This window comes from Erythrolamprus reginae, chromosome 10, assembly GCF_031021105.1.
Source record: "Erythrolamprus reginae isolate rEryReg1 chromosome 10, rEryReg1.hap1, whole genome shotgun sequence".
Lineage (NCBI taxonomy): Eukaryota > Metazoa > Chordata > Lepidosauria > Squamata > Dipsadidae > Erythrolamprus > Erythrolamprus reginae.
The window spans coordinates 28,314,318-28,331,729 of NC_091959.1; the positions used below are offsets into that span (position 1 = coordinate 28,314,318).

Genomic DNA, 17,412 nt, shown 5'->3' on the forward strand with positions numbered 1-17,412 from the left:
CTAAGCTTTATTGGAAAATGATAGAAAGAATAATAAAAGAAATAGTAACGCAAGAGATAGAAAAAAACCCGGAATTTTATCTACTGGGTATAACTAATCAGAAATATAAGAAATAAATTTTGCATTTAGTTATTCATATTTTGACAGCGGCCAGGATAGTATATGCGCAAAATTGGAAAGGGGAAAATATTCCCAAAGAAGAGAAGGTTATTAAGAAAATATTAGACTGCGCTGAAATGGATATGATGACAAGACGGTTAAAAGACCAAGAAGAAATAGAATTTTATGAGATTTGGAACAAAGTGTATATATGGATAAATAAGAAGAAGAAGTAAAAGTAAAAAGAATAGGAGAATTGTAGAAGTATGGATAAGATTTAAATTTTGTGTTGGATGTAGTTTATATATGAAGATTTATTATATAAGGTTAAACAAGTTTCTTCTTTAGATTTATAGTATTAACAATGTATTCTTTTTTCTGTATCGAAATTTAACTTCTAGAATAAGCAGGGAAGTGGCCACCCCATTTTTATGTTAAATGAATGTTTGTCAGTTTTATCTATTTTATGAAAATTAATAAAATTTATTGGGGGGGAAAAAAGAAAGAGGCGCAAAGCACTGTGAAGCAAGGATAAGTGCCATTGTTATTGCAATTGCATTCTATTCTATATTCTATATTCTTCCTCAAAAGGCCAAATATTTATCCTGGGGCTGTTTGCTGTGATCCTTGCCTGCTTGGATTCGTAATCTTTAAAATCTTCTCCTTTTATTGAACCCTCAAACGTTACCTTTCTCCATTTCAGTTGAAAGAGGACAGCTGAGTCCTACGGCATCCTCCGAGGGGAAAGACTGACAAAAATCCTGAAGCATCTGCAACCCAAGTCCACGTCTTCTGAACTTCTTTTGAACGAACATGGTGTCCAAAACCGGGAGCAGGTAACATTGGCTGGTGTGTCCATCACACAAATTTCCTGCACGCAGAGGACAACACAACACAAAAAGGGAACTGGTGAACAAACTCACCCCTGAAATGCATGGCCTGCTTTGGGGGATTTCTCATTTATTCTTCAATAGATATTTTGGGTCGGGGGTGTCAAAACTTGACAACTTTAAAACTTGTGGACTTCAACTCCCAGAATTCTCCAGCCAGCTATTCTATGCTAACTGGAAAATTCTGGGAGCTGAAGTCCACAAGTCTTAAAGTTGCCAAGTTTGAAGACCTCTGTTTTGAATAATCTTTTAATCCCTGATTAAATGTTGTGCAGAACTTAAAAGGATGAACTTAAAAGGAGAACAAGAACCAATGGAGGGAAATTCCAAATGTGAAATAAGGAGCCACAAATTAGACCTATTAAGCAGTGGAACCCAAATCCAGTTAGCCTTGACTTCTGGCAAACTCTTTGGACAACCCCATATTAGTTTCTGGCCTATTTCCATGAGTACTTTGTCCTTTCCTTCTTCTTAGGGCTGTGAGAGAGTGACCAGCCTAAAGCAGGACAAGAAGTCATGTTTTCTGGCTCCTCATCCAGCAATTTTAACTATTATTCCAAAGTAATTCTTGATTTATCACTTTAGGTCTGTGTTTCTGAACCTCAATATAGGTCCTCGACTTATGAACACAATTGAGCCTAAAATCTCTGTTGTTAAGTGAGATGTTTGTTAAGTGAGTTCTGCTCCATTTAAAACCTTTCCTGCCACTGTTGTTAAGTGAATCACTGCAGTTGTTAAAGTTAGTAACTCGGTCGTTAAGTGAATCTGACTTTGCTCGTCAGAATGTCGCAAAAAGGGATCACGTGACCCCAGGTCGTAAATTTGAGTCAGTTGCCCAAAGCAGCTGAATTTGGATCACATGATCACATGGGGAGGCTGCAAAGATCCTAACTATGAAAAACGGTTGCCAGTTACCTTTTTCACTGCTGTTGTAACTTTCAATGGTCACTAAATGAATTGTTGTTAACCGAGGACTGCCTATAACCTTAAGATGTGTGGCCCAGAATGCCTCATGCTGCGTGCTGGGAGAGGGATTCTGGGAATTGAAGTCCACACATCTTAAACTTGCTGAAGTTGGAGTTACACTGCTGTAAATTTAAACAATACAGTTGAAAGATGAACAGCAATTGATACAAGCATTTCTACTGCTGTTCGTCTTTTAGCTGTATTATTTAATATGATTAAAAAGGGACTACAGGTAATTGTTTCAAACTGCTGTAAACATTCAAACAAAGGTTGGAGAGTCATTTGCCTTGGATGGTATCAGAAATGAAAAAAGAGAGGGGTGGGGAATGGATCCAGGAAATACAGACCCATCAGCCTGACATCAATATCTGGGAAGATCCTGGAAAAGATAACCAAGCAAATCATGCATTTGTGATCATCTAGAAAGCTACACAATAAAGAAATAGATGCCAACATGTGCTTGTTAAAAATAGATAGAATAGAATAGAATTCTTTATCGGCCAAGTGTGATTGGACACACAAGGAATTTGTTTTTGGTGCTTAGTATACATAAAAGAAAAAAGATACATTTGACAAAAATCCTGAGGTATAACACTTAATGATTGTCATAGGGTATAAAAAGCAATCAGGAAACAATCAATATTAATATAAATCATAAGGATACAAGCAACAAGTTAGAGTCATACGTGGAAGAAAAGTGTAAGAATAATGAGAAGGATGAGAAAAAATTATTAGTAATAGTAGTATAGACCTAGTAAGTAGACCTACGATGCTACATAGAAGTGAATTTCTGCAGGTTCTGACCAGTTCTGGAGAACTGGAATCGGAAATTTTGAGTAGTTCGGGGAACTGGTAAATATCACCTTTGACTGGCCTCATCCCCCTCTATTCTCTGCCTCCCAAGTCCCAGCTGATCAGGAAGAAATGGGGATTTTGCAGTATCCTTCCCCTGCCACGCCTACCAAGCCAAGCCCACTAAGCCATGCTCACAGAACCGGTAATCAAATATTTTGAATTCCACCACTGATGCTACATCCCTGGAGGTTTTCAAGAAAAGATTGGACAGCCAGAATGGTATAAGGTCCTTGTTTGAGCAGGGGGTTGAACTAGATGACCTCCAAGGTCTCCTCCTAATCCTATTATTCTATTTTCTAACACAGGGGCCCACAACCTGTGGGCCACAGCCCACTACCAGGGCTGCGGGCTAATCACCACTGGGCCGCATGAGTGGTTAGCTGCTACGCTCCTCTCCCATGAGCATCACTGTGATCATTATGGGTACTTTGAGCATGTGCTTGCCCCTCCCATAAAACCATCCCCTCTTTTCCCGCTCCCTCTGCTCCGGGCCACCAACATAGAAGGGTTGGAGGAACTCTGTTCTAACATGTCACTGAACGCCTTGAGTTACAAAGTTTGCACAACTGGCTAAAAGTGGCTCTTGTTGTAGTGAAGTCCAGTAGAGAAGCAAGCTCTCATTTCTTTGCCTGATCTCATCAGCAGATTATCTCTGCTTACTCACTGCCTCATTCACTGCCCAATCAGGAAAAGTATGTGTTTGCGATTACATTCAGAAGGCAGCCCGATTCTTCCACTGTGCAAGAATTTTGCAGCATAAGGCACCACTTTGGGTGTGTCTCATTGCTGCCCCATTTGTCAGGCAGCTGGAACATATGGACGGAGCTAAGAAAAGCATAAGGTCTCCCATGTGTCAAGAAACCCAACGCAGGTTGCATTGTCTGATACTCCAAAGAGAAATGTCACACCATGAGATACCCTTCATGTGGGGAAGCTGACAGGTTCTGCGCATGAGAGCCACCATGGCCTTAAAAGGGGATTGTGTGGTTTCTGTAGCCTCATTCCACATTGAACCTGTCATGATCAATGCAACCAGCCTTTTAGCATCCCAACCAGGGCTGGGTTGGTAGGACAGGTTATTTTAGAACCGGTAGCAGAAATTCACCACTGGCAACGATGAATGGCGGTCCCTGCTCCCAAACTGGTCTTCCGGTCACCACAACTTGCAAAAAAAAAACCAACCCAACGCCTCTGGGCATGCAGGAAGGCTTCTGCACATGTGCAGAGAGTCACATACGGTTGTTTCAAGCGACGTTTTGCGGGATGCATGCAATCAAAGTGTTGCACGAGCAAAATGCACACTTCCATCACAATTTGAACTGGATCCAGCCCTGATTACAACCATCACTTAAGAGGAAAACAGAAGAGCAGAGTTGGAAAGGCCTGTCCAGTCACGTGCCAAATGGAGGTGTGTGGCCATGCTAGCATGCATTCACATGCCCACCTCCCACACACACTGCTGCAGCCCACACATTCACACAGGCCTTTCTGAAGCCACAGAGGCTTCAGTGCGGGGTTCCAGCCAACGTGGTCCAGAGAGCTGCACCGGAGGGAACTCACCGAGGATGCAATTTTCAGCTTTTTTTTTTTTTCTGGAGTCTCCTGAGAAGGAGCTTGTGTTTCAGACAAAGAATAAAGGTCAACATTAAGATGAGGGCAGGCAGGCGGGCACACGGGCCTCTTCTGATATGGAGATGCTGGGGAAAAAATAGCTGAAATTTGCATCCTCCGTGGGTTCCCTCCAGTACAGCTCTCTGGACCAAACCGGTAGGAACCCACCACTTCCTGGAAGTGAAAAACATCACCCAATGGACAAACCAGAAGTGTGTTTTTCTGAACTTCCAGTTTGTCCGTTGGGTGAATTTTGGCCTCTGGGGGGCAAAATGGCCTTTCCCAAGACCAAAAATCAGTTGGCAAAACACACAAAACAGGGCAACCCCTTGCCTGCCCTCCAATATGGCTCCACATGCCACCTGTGGCCTGCGTGCTGTAAGTTTGCCATCATGGGTCTAGTCCAACCCCCTCCTCAAAGAGGAGATACTATACCTGTGCAAACCTATGCCATGAGTGCCACCAGTGGCACACAGAGCCATATTGGTGGGCACTTGAGCTCAGATGATTTTCAGGCCTTCTGGCCCCACTGGGAGTAGAAAACAGGCTGTTTCCGGACTCCGGAGAGGGCGGGGAAGGCCTGTTTTTTGCTCTCCCCAAGCTTCAGAGCCTTCCTAGGAGCCTGGGGGGGATGAAAACAGCCTTCCCCCCCCCTGAAGGTCCTCCACTGGCTGGAAACATTAGGAGAATTATTTGGTTTCTGTTTGTTTCTTTCATATCTCATATTTTTCATATTCATATTTGTATAAACAACCCAAGGCAGCAAATATATTTAATAATCTCCTTCCTCCTCCTATTTTCCTGACAAAAACCACCCAGTGAGATGGATTTGGACTGAGGGAATGTGTCCGGCATTCATCTTCATAAGATTTTTATTAATATTGCTTCTTCATTGCTTATTTGACCCCTATGACAATCATTAAGTGTTGTACCACATGATTCTTGACAAATGTATATTTTATTTTATGTACGTTGAGAGCATATGCACCAAGACAAATTCCTTGTGTGTCCAATCACACTTGGCCAATAAAATTCTATTCTATTCTATTCTATTTTAATAGGTTTTTTTTTAAATGTCATCCAAAATAGTCTGGTTCTTTTTGACTCTTTGTAAACTCGCTTAAGATTTGGGAAGGGGCCTTCAGGAAAGACATACCTTTTCTTCTGATGGTATAAAAAGCTGCCGCTTCTCCACTCTTCCAGAATATTCTGGCATCTTCCTTCTTAGGATGAGGAACGAAGACAGTATCGTGAGTCAAGCTTCTCTCCAACATGCCAAAAATGATGCAGTTAAGGACGAAGAGAACGATTCGCTCTTGAAGGGTTTTAACCTTGAAATACAAGCGAGATGAGAACATATAAGATAGCACAAGGAATGCAGGCAGTCCTCAACTTACAACAGTTCATAAAGTGACCATTTGAAGTTACAATGGGATGGGAAAGATTGACTTAGAATTATTTTTCACACTTAACACTGTTGCAGTGTCCCCACAGTCATATGATCAAAATTCGGACACTGGCTCATATTTATGATGGTTGCAGTGTCCCAGGGTCACATGACCCCTTTTTGCAACCTTCTGACAAGTGAAGTCAACGGGGTGAAGCCAGATTCACTTAAGAACCGTGTTACACCTGCAGAGATTCACATAACAACCCTGACAGGAGAGGTCATAAAACCAGGCAAAATTATCTGTCTTGTTTAGCAACAGAAAATTTGAGCTGAATCACAATCGTAAGTTGAATAATAATAATTCAGCATTATTTTTTAAAGGTTTTTTGTACATTTTTTAAAAATCTTCAAATATGCTACAAAGAATGCATAGTAAAAGCTAATATTTACACATTTGATTTAAAGAAATGAATGTAAATATAATTCTTTTATGCACAGCTTAAACCCAAATTTATACCTGCATCGTTTTCATAGAGGAGGTGGCATAGACTGAACAGAGATTTGAGTTGTAGAACTTCAGCAAACTGAAAAGATGCTATATAAAACTGGTATCATAAATTCCTAGTGTCTTCAAAAAATAGAGCCGTTATTAAAGGCTAGTTTCCATTAGAAATAGCTGGGAAATCCACTTATTTTCATATTTAATATGCACATATATACATAATTGTTAAATTCAGATTCTCAAACAATATTTCAGGAATATATATGGGCTTCATAAAGTTTCCAGCACAGAAATCCAATCTATATGTTGGATCAGCATTATTTTTTAAGGAGAATAGTCTGGCTTTAAATCTGAAGTGAGGTTAAACAGTATTAAAGTTAAGAACATAAGAGCCAGGCTGAATCAGGCCAAAGCCCATCGAGTCCAGCATTCTGTGTCCTATAGTGGCCCACCAATTGTCCATGGGGCTCTTGAGCAGAAAGAGAAGGCAAAACCCTCCCTTTCCCTTGACCCCCAACCAATGGGACCCAAGGGAATCCTGCCTGCCTCATCCAACATAGAGGACAAATTTGATGTATCACTGGTTGTGATACCGGTTGTATCAACACAGGCATAGAATCAAGATCACACGAAGTATTAGTGCCGCTTTATAAAACTCTAGTAAGACCACACCTGGAATGCTGCAACCAATTTTGGTCACTGTACTTCAGAAAGTTGCCAAATTTGGCTTAAATCAGGGGTGAATTGCTATCAGTCCAGTCGGGTAGGGATGTACCAGCAGTGACGGCCGCTGATGGTTTGGAGAACCAGTACAGGCAGCAGCGCAAGGCTCAGCCCACACGTCCCCATTTTCTTTTTTTTTTAAACCCTCTGTGCATGCACAAAGCTTTCCGCAATTGTGCAGAAGGTGAAATAGCACGTGCGACGGTGGCACGTTAGGGAAGGGTGGGAGACTTAACCGCTGCCTTAAATGATGTTTTCACCTGTTTCAGGCCTTCCCGGAAAGGGTCAGACGTCTTGATTACATCTTGAGGAATCCACCAGAAATTGTTCAAGTAAATTGCTAACACTGTTAAAAAGGAAGGGGAAAAAAGAATTAAGCAAGAAACTTCTGTTTAGGTAAGACTCTCCGAGAGTGCCTGGAGCTCTCATAAATTTTTGGAAGCTAGTCTGTATTTCTTGCCATGCATTATTTTCACATTTCTGTCTGCAATAAAACATTTTTTTTCTTTCACAAGTTATCAACAGCGGTGCAATTTAAGAAGTCTTTGGAGAATGGGAGAGAAAAGTATTAACACGTGTAATCCTGATGCAGTCTACACCAAAGAATCTAAACCTTTGGCTTTTCCACAACTACCGGTAGTTCATCAGAAAGATTCTGCAAAACTTCATTTTTTAGTCCTCAAGTTACAGCCATATGGGGACCTGCCCATTACAGTTGAAAGTCATAATGGCCATAAAATGGGTCAGTGGCATGGCAGAGCTTATGATGTTTTTGCAGCGGTCGTTAAACAAAGATAGGGGTTGTAATCACAAAGGCTGCTGAACACTGCAGTTATTAAGCAATCTTGTGCTATGGCACAAGTTTTGTTGAAAATAGAAGTAAATGGCAGGCTTTGGCAAAACCTTCAGAGAGTTTTGTGATTGTGGGACCCTGCAAACGGCCATGAAGTCATGTTGCCAAGCATCTAAAGTGAAGTCACATGACCATGTGGGATGCCGAATCATCAGACGTTCAGAAGTGGATTAAAAGTCCGCTTTTTACTGTAGATCATAAATTTGAATGGTCACTAAATCATTGGCCGTACGCCAAGGACTATCTGCAGACCATATCTCACTCTCTCTAGCTATTTAAACTCACTTCTAATCCTTAGGACAGCGGTTGAGTGACATTTGCATTATTTAACCACATCTCCCCCACTAAGTCCTCTTCCTCAAAATACAACTGGAAGAAAAACTTGCATGTATAATATCCAATAAATTTATGTTTATAAGAATGTTTTCGGCGGAAGCAAAAAAAATTGCCGAAATATCACACAAACACACACACACACACACACTTGTGCATGCACGCATGCACAGAAGCAGAATTTCACTGGGATGCACACGTGTGCATGCCGGCGATGCGGAGCTGTGTGCACATCATTCCAGTAGCGGCGATATGTAGCAACCCCCAACAACCCTATTGATTTATTATTTAATTATTTAACTCGACTTCTATGCCGCTCAGTCCTGAAGGACTCAGGGCGGCTTACAATATAAAAATACAAGAACAATTAAAAAGAAGGCAAATATACAATTCTAACTATAAAATCCAGATTAAAACCCACACTAAGTAAATGATCGACATGCATGCATAACATTCATACAATTTGGGCATGATGGCAGTTAATTCATGGGCCCCAGGCCTGCCAGCAGTACGGACTTTGGGTGGGGCTTGATTCCATAGAGCCAGGGCAGCCACAGAGAAGGCTCTCCCCCGCAGCCCCGCCAAAATGATTGATTACTTGACGGGACCTGGAGGAGGCCAACTCTGTGGGATCTCATTGGTCTTTGGGAGGTATGCGGCAAGAGACGGTCCTGTAAATAGTCTGGTCCTGAGCCATGTAGGGCTTTATAGGTAATAACCAACAGCTTAAAGTGTGCCTGGAGACTAATAAGAAGCAAGTGCAGTTCATGGAGTTGTAGGTGTTATATGTGTGTACCGAGGTATATCCATGAGAGCTCACGCGGCTACATTCTGGACAATTTGCAGTCTCCGAACACTCTTCAAGGGTAGCCCCATGTAGAGTGCATTGCAATAATCAAGACAGAGGTGATGAGGGCCGAGTGACTGTGCTTAGAGCCTCCTGGTCCAAATAGGGCTGCAACTGGTAAACCAAACAATTCTGGGCAAAGGTCCCTGTTGAGTCCATGTAAATAGTTTAAAACCTTGTACAAAGCTGTCTCTGGGCAGAAAATGTAAATAACAAGAGGTCGCGTCTGATTGGTTCAGACACATGACAGTTCCTTTTGGCGCGAGCCGCAAATGTATAAATAGAGCAGCTTTTCTCATTGACAGTCAGACGCGTTCCCTGCTGAATGTCACTTTCCAAAAAGAGCTTAATAAAGGAACCGTCTTTGAACCTGCCTGTCTCGAGTATTCTTCACTGGCGATGACGGACGGAGGAACCACGCGTGCAAGATGAACAACCTTCAAATCGGCCGGGCTCCTGAATTCTTCGATCCGGAGAAGTCATCCTGGGACGCCTACATGGCCAAGTTCGAGATTTTCCTCGAAGCCGCCGGAATGCGGGACGCCGACGCCGACCGAAAGCGGGCAATCTTCTTGAATTACTGCGGTCCAGAAATTTTTGACCTCGCCCAGACTCTAACCGACCCGCTGCCAGCGAAATCCGTTCCGTAGGACGACCTACAAACAAGGCTCGCCAATCATTTCAAACCCACGAAGCCAGCCGTCGTGTTCAGGCACCAGTTCTCCAGAATGACACAACTCGACTCCGAGACGATCAACCAATTCGCCACGCGACTTCGAACGGTGCTGTCAAAATGCAAGTTTGACAGCCCGGAAGCTCGCCTCACCGATGCACTCATCTTCGGGATGAAAAATTCCACAGTCCACAACAAGCTCCTCACCGAAGACGAGCCTACTCTCCAGGCGGTAATCAAGTTGGCACAAACCGCCGAGGTCGCCGACGCTGCCGCCAAAGAGCTGAAAGAACACGACAAGAGAGAAACCGTCTCCAAAATCGTCTCTTCTGTTTCCCGCGCCGAGGCCCCAGACGACCTCAGCCCACCTGCCATCGCCGAGGACAACTGTCTCCTACTGCAGAGTGACCAATCCAGACAGCCCAGATACCCTCGCCCCACCGCCCCGTGCTCCGGCTGCCGAGGGAACCATCCGCGCCAACGCTACCCCTTCCGGGATGCCATCTGCCGCCGCTGCAACCGCTGTGGCCACATCGCTGAGGCCTGCAGAGCTCCCCTGCCCGAGGAATCCTTCTCCACTCCTCGTCCTCCGCGATTTTCCAACCAAACACCCCAACCGCGAGACTACAGATTTCCCCGAGGTTCCAGCCGCAGAAACTACTCAACCGCTAACCGCGACTACTCAAGAGGTAACGAACAATTTTCTGTGAATAGCACAACAACGAAAAATGGGAGCAAAATCGTAATCTCGCTGCTCCTAAACAACAGACCATGCAATCTGGAACTGGACACGGGGTCTAAATATACTATTATGCCATGGGAAAAACTTAAGATTTACATGCCTAACCTCTTAAAATCTGATCTATCGCAAACCACATTGGTAATAAGAGATTTTCAAGGGAACATCATACCTGTCTTGGGGAAAGTATATGTACCTATTAACTTTAAACATGTTAAATGTTCCCTTCCTATGGTTGTGGTTGCAGGGGCTAAACACTCTCTTATAGGTTTAATGTGGATGGAACCATTGGGCATTGAAATTTCGGGTATCTGTACGGTTAACTCTGATAACATTCCAAATTTCTTACAGGAATTTCCAGAGGTTTTTATCCCCACCTTGGGTACTTATAAAGGGCCCCCTATATCGTTTTCTATTGACCCTAAGGTTCCCCCTGTCAGACTCAAGCCCCGAAGAGTGCCTTTACCTCTTCTTCCCAAGCTTGACCTACAGCTCGATAAACTCATCGCCCAGGGCATCTTGGTTCCCGTAGAGCAAGGGCCTTGGGAAACACCCATAGTCACCCCACTAAAACCAGATGGCTCCTTAAGAGTCTGTGCGGACTATAAATCCACACTCAACAAAGCCCTACAACATCACCCTTACCCCATTCCAGTGGTACAACAAATCCTTCACTCCCTGGGGGAAGGGAGGGTGTTTGCAAAAATCGACCTGGCACAGGCTTACCAGCAACTCCCAGTCGATGAACCAACATCACTGGCACAGACCATCGTCACACACAGGGGTGCCTTTAAATGCACCAGACTACAATTTGGGGTAAGCATAGCCCCTGGGATTTTTCAAAGCGTAATGGAACGTTTATTGTCTGGGGTTAAGGGAACTATTCCCTACTTTGATAATATAATTATTTCTGGGGAAAACCAATCACAACTAAACCAAAGAATAAGAGAAGTATTGTACAGGCTGCAATCTAAAGGGCTAAGGATCAAACCTGTCAAATGCGTGTGGGGAACTGAGAGTGTGGAATTCCTAGGATATAGAATAGATGGGAATGGCATCCACCCCACTACTGAAAAATTAAAAGCAATCAGGGAAGCGCCAGAGCCAACAAATAAAACAGAATTACAAGCATTTCTAGGCCTTCTTAATTTTTACTCTATCTTTCTAAAACAGAAGGCAACGGCAGCAGAACCCCTACACCGGCTACTTCAGAAGGGAATTCCCTGGACCTGGGGCAAAACTGAGCACGAAGCCTTTTTTCAAATTAAACAACTATTAACCTCCAAAAGCGTGGTGGTTCAATATAGTACAGTACTACCTGTCAGGCTTACGTGCGACGCATCACCTTATGGGGTAGGTGGGGTTTTAGCTCATGTACTGCCCAATAATACTGAAGCCCCAATCGCTTTCTTTTCCAGAACAATGACCAGCACTGAAAGAAATTATAGCCAACTAGATAAAGAGACTTTAGCCTTAGTGGCTGGTGTTAAAAAGTTCCATAACTATCTGTTTGGAAGGAGGTTTGAATTAATCACTGACCACAAGCCTTTATTGGGCCTTCTGGCTTCTAACAAGCCAACACCTCCATTTATGTCCCCCAGATTAATTAGGTGGGCCTTATTTCTGTCAGGGTATCAGTATGAGCTGATTCACAAAGGGGGCAAAACCATCAACCACGCTGATGGTCTAAGTAGGTGTCCTATGTCAGAATTAGTGGAGGACCCAGCCCCATCTGCAGATGTGTTAATAATAGATGTTGAGGAAAATTCACTAACCACAGCAAAGGAGGTGGCAGCGCACACCCAGCAAGACCCAACTCTACAAAAAGTTATAAATTGTGTACTAAAGGGATGGCACGGAGACCCCGAGGAGGTAAAATTAAGTGAGTTTAAAACCAAAAGGTTAGAATTGTCTTTTATTAAGGGTTGTCTATTGTGGGGTGATAGAGTAATCATTCCTGAAAGCCTGAAGACCAAAGTACTCACTATGTTACATGTGGGCCATCCTGGGATTGTCAGGATGAAGAGCTTAGCCAGGGGGCACTTGTGGTGGCCAGGTCTGGACACAGACATTGAACGGTGGGTAGCCAAGTGTGACCCATGCCAGGAGTCACGACCTAATCCCCCCAAAACAGCTCCAGTAGAATGGGAGAAACCTGCGGGGCCTTGGTCCAGGATACACATTGATTTCACAGGTCCAATAGGGTCTCAGTATTTTTTGATTGTGGTAGATGCTTTCTCAAAGTGGGTAGAAATAATTCCAATGAGTAATATAACTACTTGTGCCACCATAAAGGTTTTATACCATTTGTTTGCTACTCATGGTTGTCCTGACATCTTGGTGTCAGACAATGGGCCCCAATTGACAGCCAGACAATTTGAAATATTTTTAAGTAACTTGGGGGTCAGACACGCACTCACATCACCTTACTCGCCATGGGTTAATGGTCTGGCGGAACGCTACATAAGGGTGGCCAAGGAGGCCTTGCGCAGAGCAGGCCCTGGAGAAGTTCAGCAACATCTGGACAAATTCTTATTAATGCAGCACATCACACCCAATTCCCTTACACACGAGAGTCCTGCAGAAATCTTAATGGGGAGAAAACTCAGATCACCTCTGGACAGGTTACACCCACGATATTGTAATAATAAATGTCTTGATAATATGTCTGTAACTCCTGAAAGGAATTTATACCTGGGACAAAATGTTTTTGCTAAAAACTTTGGTGGGGGGTTAAACTGGATTAAGGGCAAGATTGTGCAGCAAACTGCTCCCAAAACGTATTATGTGCAATTAGAGGATGGCCGCATGTGGAAGCGGCACATTGATCACTTAAGAGGACGCATTGAATCCTCCCAGGGACAAACCGCTAATGAAAACTCTTCCCCCCTATCAGAATCTTACTCACAACCCGATTTACTGGAATTACAAATGGACTTACCAAGCCAGGAAAGGTCCTCCAGCGACACCGAGCCATCTTCGTCCTCAGAGGTCGGTGTTGTGCCTGCCCACTCAACCCAGCGGGCCGGAGCTCAAACTCGGCCCCAGCCGCATTGGGGAGCTACAGGCGAACCGACCTCCACCGTTGAAAGCGAGGACTCAACTGATCTGCGCAGGTCGGAGAGAGCCTCGCGTAGACCAAGCAGATTGGAGGACTATATCACATGGTTAACTGATTGACATATTCTGAACTAAGGAGGGAGGGGTGTTGAGTCCATGTAAATAGTTTAAAACCTTGTACAAAGCTGTCTCTGGGCAGAAAATGTAAATAACAAGAGGTCGCGTCTGATTGGTTCAGACACATGACAGTTCCTTTTGGCGCGAGCCGCAAATGTATAAATAGAGCGGCTTTTCTCATTGACAGTCAGACGCGTTCCAAAAAGAGCTTAATAAAGGAACCGTCTTTGAACCTGCCTGTCTCGAGTATTCTTCAGTCCCCCTGGCCACAGCCAAGAGGTGGTGATCAAGGCTCAGCTGTGGATCCAGGAGAAGACCCAAGTTGTGAACCCTATCTGAGTGGGTCAATGTTCCTTCCCCCCAGAACAATGAATGGACAGATTGAATGGTCCTTTGGAGGAAATGCCCACAGCCACTTGGTCTTGCTTGGGTTGAGCTTGAGCCTGTTGGCCCCCATCCAGATCCTCACAGCTTCAGGGCACCGGCACATCACATCCACCACTTCACTGAATTGGTGTGGGGTGGAGATGCATATTTGGGTATCATCAGCGTACTGATGATACCTCACCCCATGTTATGATTCTATGTGCTATGATTCTAATATATTTATTAATGTATTCATAAATACATTAGAATACATTATTTATTAGCATATACATTAGAATAAATACATTCTTTCTAATGCATTTAATAAAGACTCCTGCTTTAGGCACGGGGTTAAACTAGAAGACTTCCAAGATCCCTTCCAGCCATTTGATTCTATGATTCAAACAAGGTCCTAAGGGAACAGCCATGGCTGCATTAATTTATATTTTAAGTAAATGACACTTAAAATATAGATTAATGGAGACATGGCTGTTCCCTTAGGACAGTGGTTCACAACCTTGCTAATGCTGCAACTCTTTAATATAATTCCTCATGTTGTGGTGACCGCCTCCAACCATAAAATAATAAAATTATTAGGAAACTCAGGGGTGGGTTCCAGCTTACCTCACTGCCGGTTCGCTTCCTCCTGTGCTGCATGGCTGTGTCTTGTACAATGCTGAAATTTTTTTTAAAAAATCACAAAAAAAAAGCTGAGAACAAGATGTTGACACACGCACAGTGCCGGAAATTTAGTCTTCTGCACATGGTCAGAGGTTCCCATGGTATAGATATAAATTTTTTTGCAGTAGTTTACTTGCATGTGGGCAGACCCGCCTGGAGACGAATAGAGGAGCAGAGTCATGGTTCCTAAGACCTTCAGAAATATGTGAAGAAACCGCTGAGTGAGATCATCCGTGGGCACGGGGTGAGTTACCACCAGTATGCTGATGATACCCAGTTGTACATCTCCACCCCATGTCCACTCAGTGAAGCAGTGGAAGTGATGTGTCGGTGTCTGGAGGCTGTCAGGGTCTGGATGAGTGCCAACAGTCTCAGGCTCAATCCAGACAAGACAGAGTGGCTGTGGGTACTGCCTCCAAGGATAGGTCCATCTGGCGCCCTCCTCGATCCACAGCTGACTTTAGAACACCATCTTTCAGCTGTGGCGAGGGGGGAGTTTGCCTAGGTTCGCCAGGTGCACCAGTTGTAGCCCTATTTGGTCACTCATACTCTTATCCAACGTTCCCTCTAATTTTTTTTTCGGTGTGGGCAGAAAAGTATAGTGTCTGAGCGACAGTCCCTTTGGGACTGGGCGGCATAGAAGTATGTATGTATGTATGTATGTATGTATGTATGAATAAATAAATAAATAAATAAATAAGAAAAAAATTCCCTTCTTTTTTATTAAAAGAAATTAATAATAAAACAAAACCAAAATCTATTACTATTATTATCTTCTTTTTCCATCCCTGTCTCCTCCCCCCTTGTGTGTGTGTGTGTGTGTGAACTCTTGAACCATTTCCAATTAGAGGTGAGCTATTGGAAATGGTTCAAGAGTTCACACACACAAACGGCTGGGGGGGTTTTCTCTGTTATTATTTGGGTGCTTTTTACCATACGCTTTAAATCAAGAGTCATTTCTCTCTCTTTCTCTCTCCCCCTCTTGCTCTCTCTCTCTCTTTCTCTCTCTCTCATTTTTTCTCTCTCTCTCTTGCTTTCTTTCTCTTCTCTCTCTTGCTATCTCTCTCTCCCCCCCTTTCATCTCTCTTTCTCTCTTGTTTTCTTTCTCTCTCTCTTGCTTTCTTTCTCTTCTCTCTCTTGCTATCTCTCTCTCCCCCACCCCTTTCTCTCTTTCTCTCAGCAGAGGCATTGGGCAGTAGCCGTGGGGCGGTGGCAGGGTGATCAGCTGTGAGGCGGAGCTCCGGAACAGAGGCACTGACGGCGAGGGGGCTGTGAGAGCGCTTTCTCTGCGCGTCAGTCAGGTCCCACAAAGTCGGCTTCCTCAGGGTCCCATCAACCAGACAATGTCAGTTGGCGGGACCTAGGGGAAGAGCCTTCTCTGTGGGGGCCAATGTTCCCTCTAATTTTTTTTCGGTGTGGGCGGAAAAGTATAGTGTCTGAGCGGCAGTCCCTTTGGGACTGGGCGGCATAGAAGTATATATATATATAAATAAACAAATAAGAAAAAAATTCCCTTCTTTTTTATTAAAAGAAATTAATAAAACAAAACCAAAATCTATTACTATTATTACTATCTTCTCTTCTTTTTTCATCCCTGTCTCCTCCCCCTTGTATGTGTGTGTGTATGTGAACTCTTGAACCATTTCCAATAACAAGTGAGGGCTATTGGAAATGGTTCAAGAGTTCACACACACACACACACACACACACACACACACACACACGAGGCTGGTGTTTTTTTTCTGTTATTATTTGGGTGCTTTTTACCATATGCTTTAAATCAAGAGTCATTTCTCTCTTTCTCTCTCCCCCTCTTGCTCTCTCTCTATTTTTCTCACTTTCTCTCTCCCTCCCTTTCTATCTAGTTCTGTCTGTTGCTCTCTCTCTCGCTCTTTCTCTCGTTTTCTCTCTCTCTCTATTGCTTTCTTTCTCGCACTCTTTCTATCTTGCTTTCTTGCTCTCTCTTGTTCTCTCTCTTGCTATCTCTCTCTCCCCCCTCTTTCTCTCTCTCTCTCTTTCTCACTTACTTTCTCTCTCCCTCTCTCTTTCCATCTTGCTCTGTCTGTTGCTCTCTCTCTCTCAGCAAGGGGGCTGCGAGAGCACTTTCTCCGAGCGCTTCAGGAACACCTGCCCTGCCTCTACTGCAGCGCCTTTGTTGAAAGCTCAGGACGAAAGCTCTCCCAGTGAAGGGGCTGCGAGAGGGGTGGGGCGGACATTCCTGAAGCGCATGGAGAAAACCCTCTCGCAGCCCCCTGGCTGGGAGCGCGGATGAAGAGGAGAAGCCGCAGCCGCCACCGCCACGGGAGAAGTCGCGCCCAAGGCGGGAGGCAGAGAAAGCCGGAGAGGGGGCGGATTGGGGGGTGGGGGGCAGCGGCGAGAGGCCAGGGGCGCGAGGGGGCCGGAGGCACCGTGGGGAGGCGGGGGCGGCCGCGGCTCCCTTTCCTTCCACCCATGTCTACTGCCGGCACCTCCCTGCCCCCACCCCCCCGCGGGCTGGCAGGGGGATGGGGAGCACGCGCGGCGCCTCCGCACTTTCGTCGCTCCCCGCCCCCAACTCCAACGCCCAGCTCATTGCGCGCCCTTGGAAAAGGGTGCGTGGGGGGATATTTTGGGGGCATGCAGGCACGCACGCGCAGCTTACAGGGAACAGTGGCCCCAGCCCTCTGGAATCAGCTCCCCCTGGAGATTCACACTGCCCCCACCCTCC

General features: G+C 44.6%; 1 protein-coding gene across 5 annotated transcripts in view; it reads right to left on the reverse strand.

Moving 5' to 3' along the window:
• LOC139172821 (protein FAM169B-like) overlaps nt 1-17,412 on the reverse strand; it is a 142,612-nt gene that overhangs the window by 26,555 nt on the left and 98,645 nt on the right. For all 5 annotated transcript variants that reach the window (XM_070762049.1, XM_070762051.1, XM_070762050.1 and 2 more), the window contains 3 exons: nt 7,297-7,382; nt 5,578-5,752; nt 788-970 (listed from right to left, as the gene is read on the reverse strand). In XM_070762049.1, the coding sequence (XP_070618150.1) occupies nt 788-970; nt 5,578-5,752; nt 7,297-7,382 (444 nt within the window). The remainder of the gene's footprint in view (nt 1-787; nt 971-5,577; nt 5,753-7,296; nt 7,383-17,412) is intronic.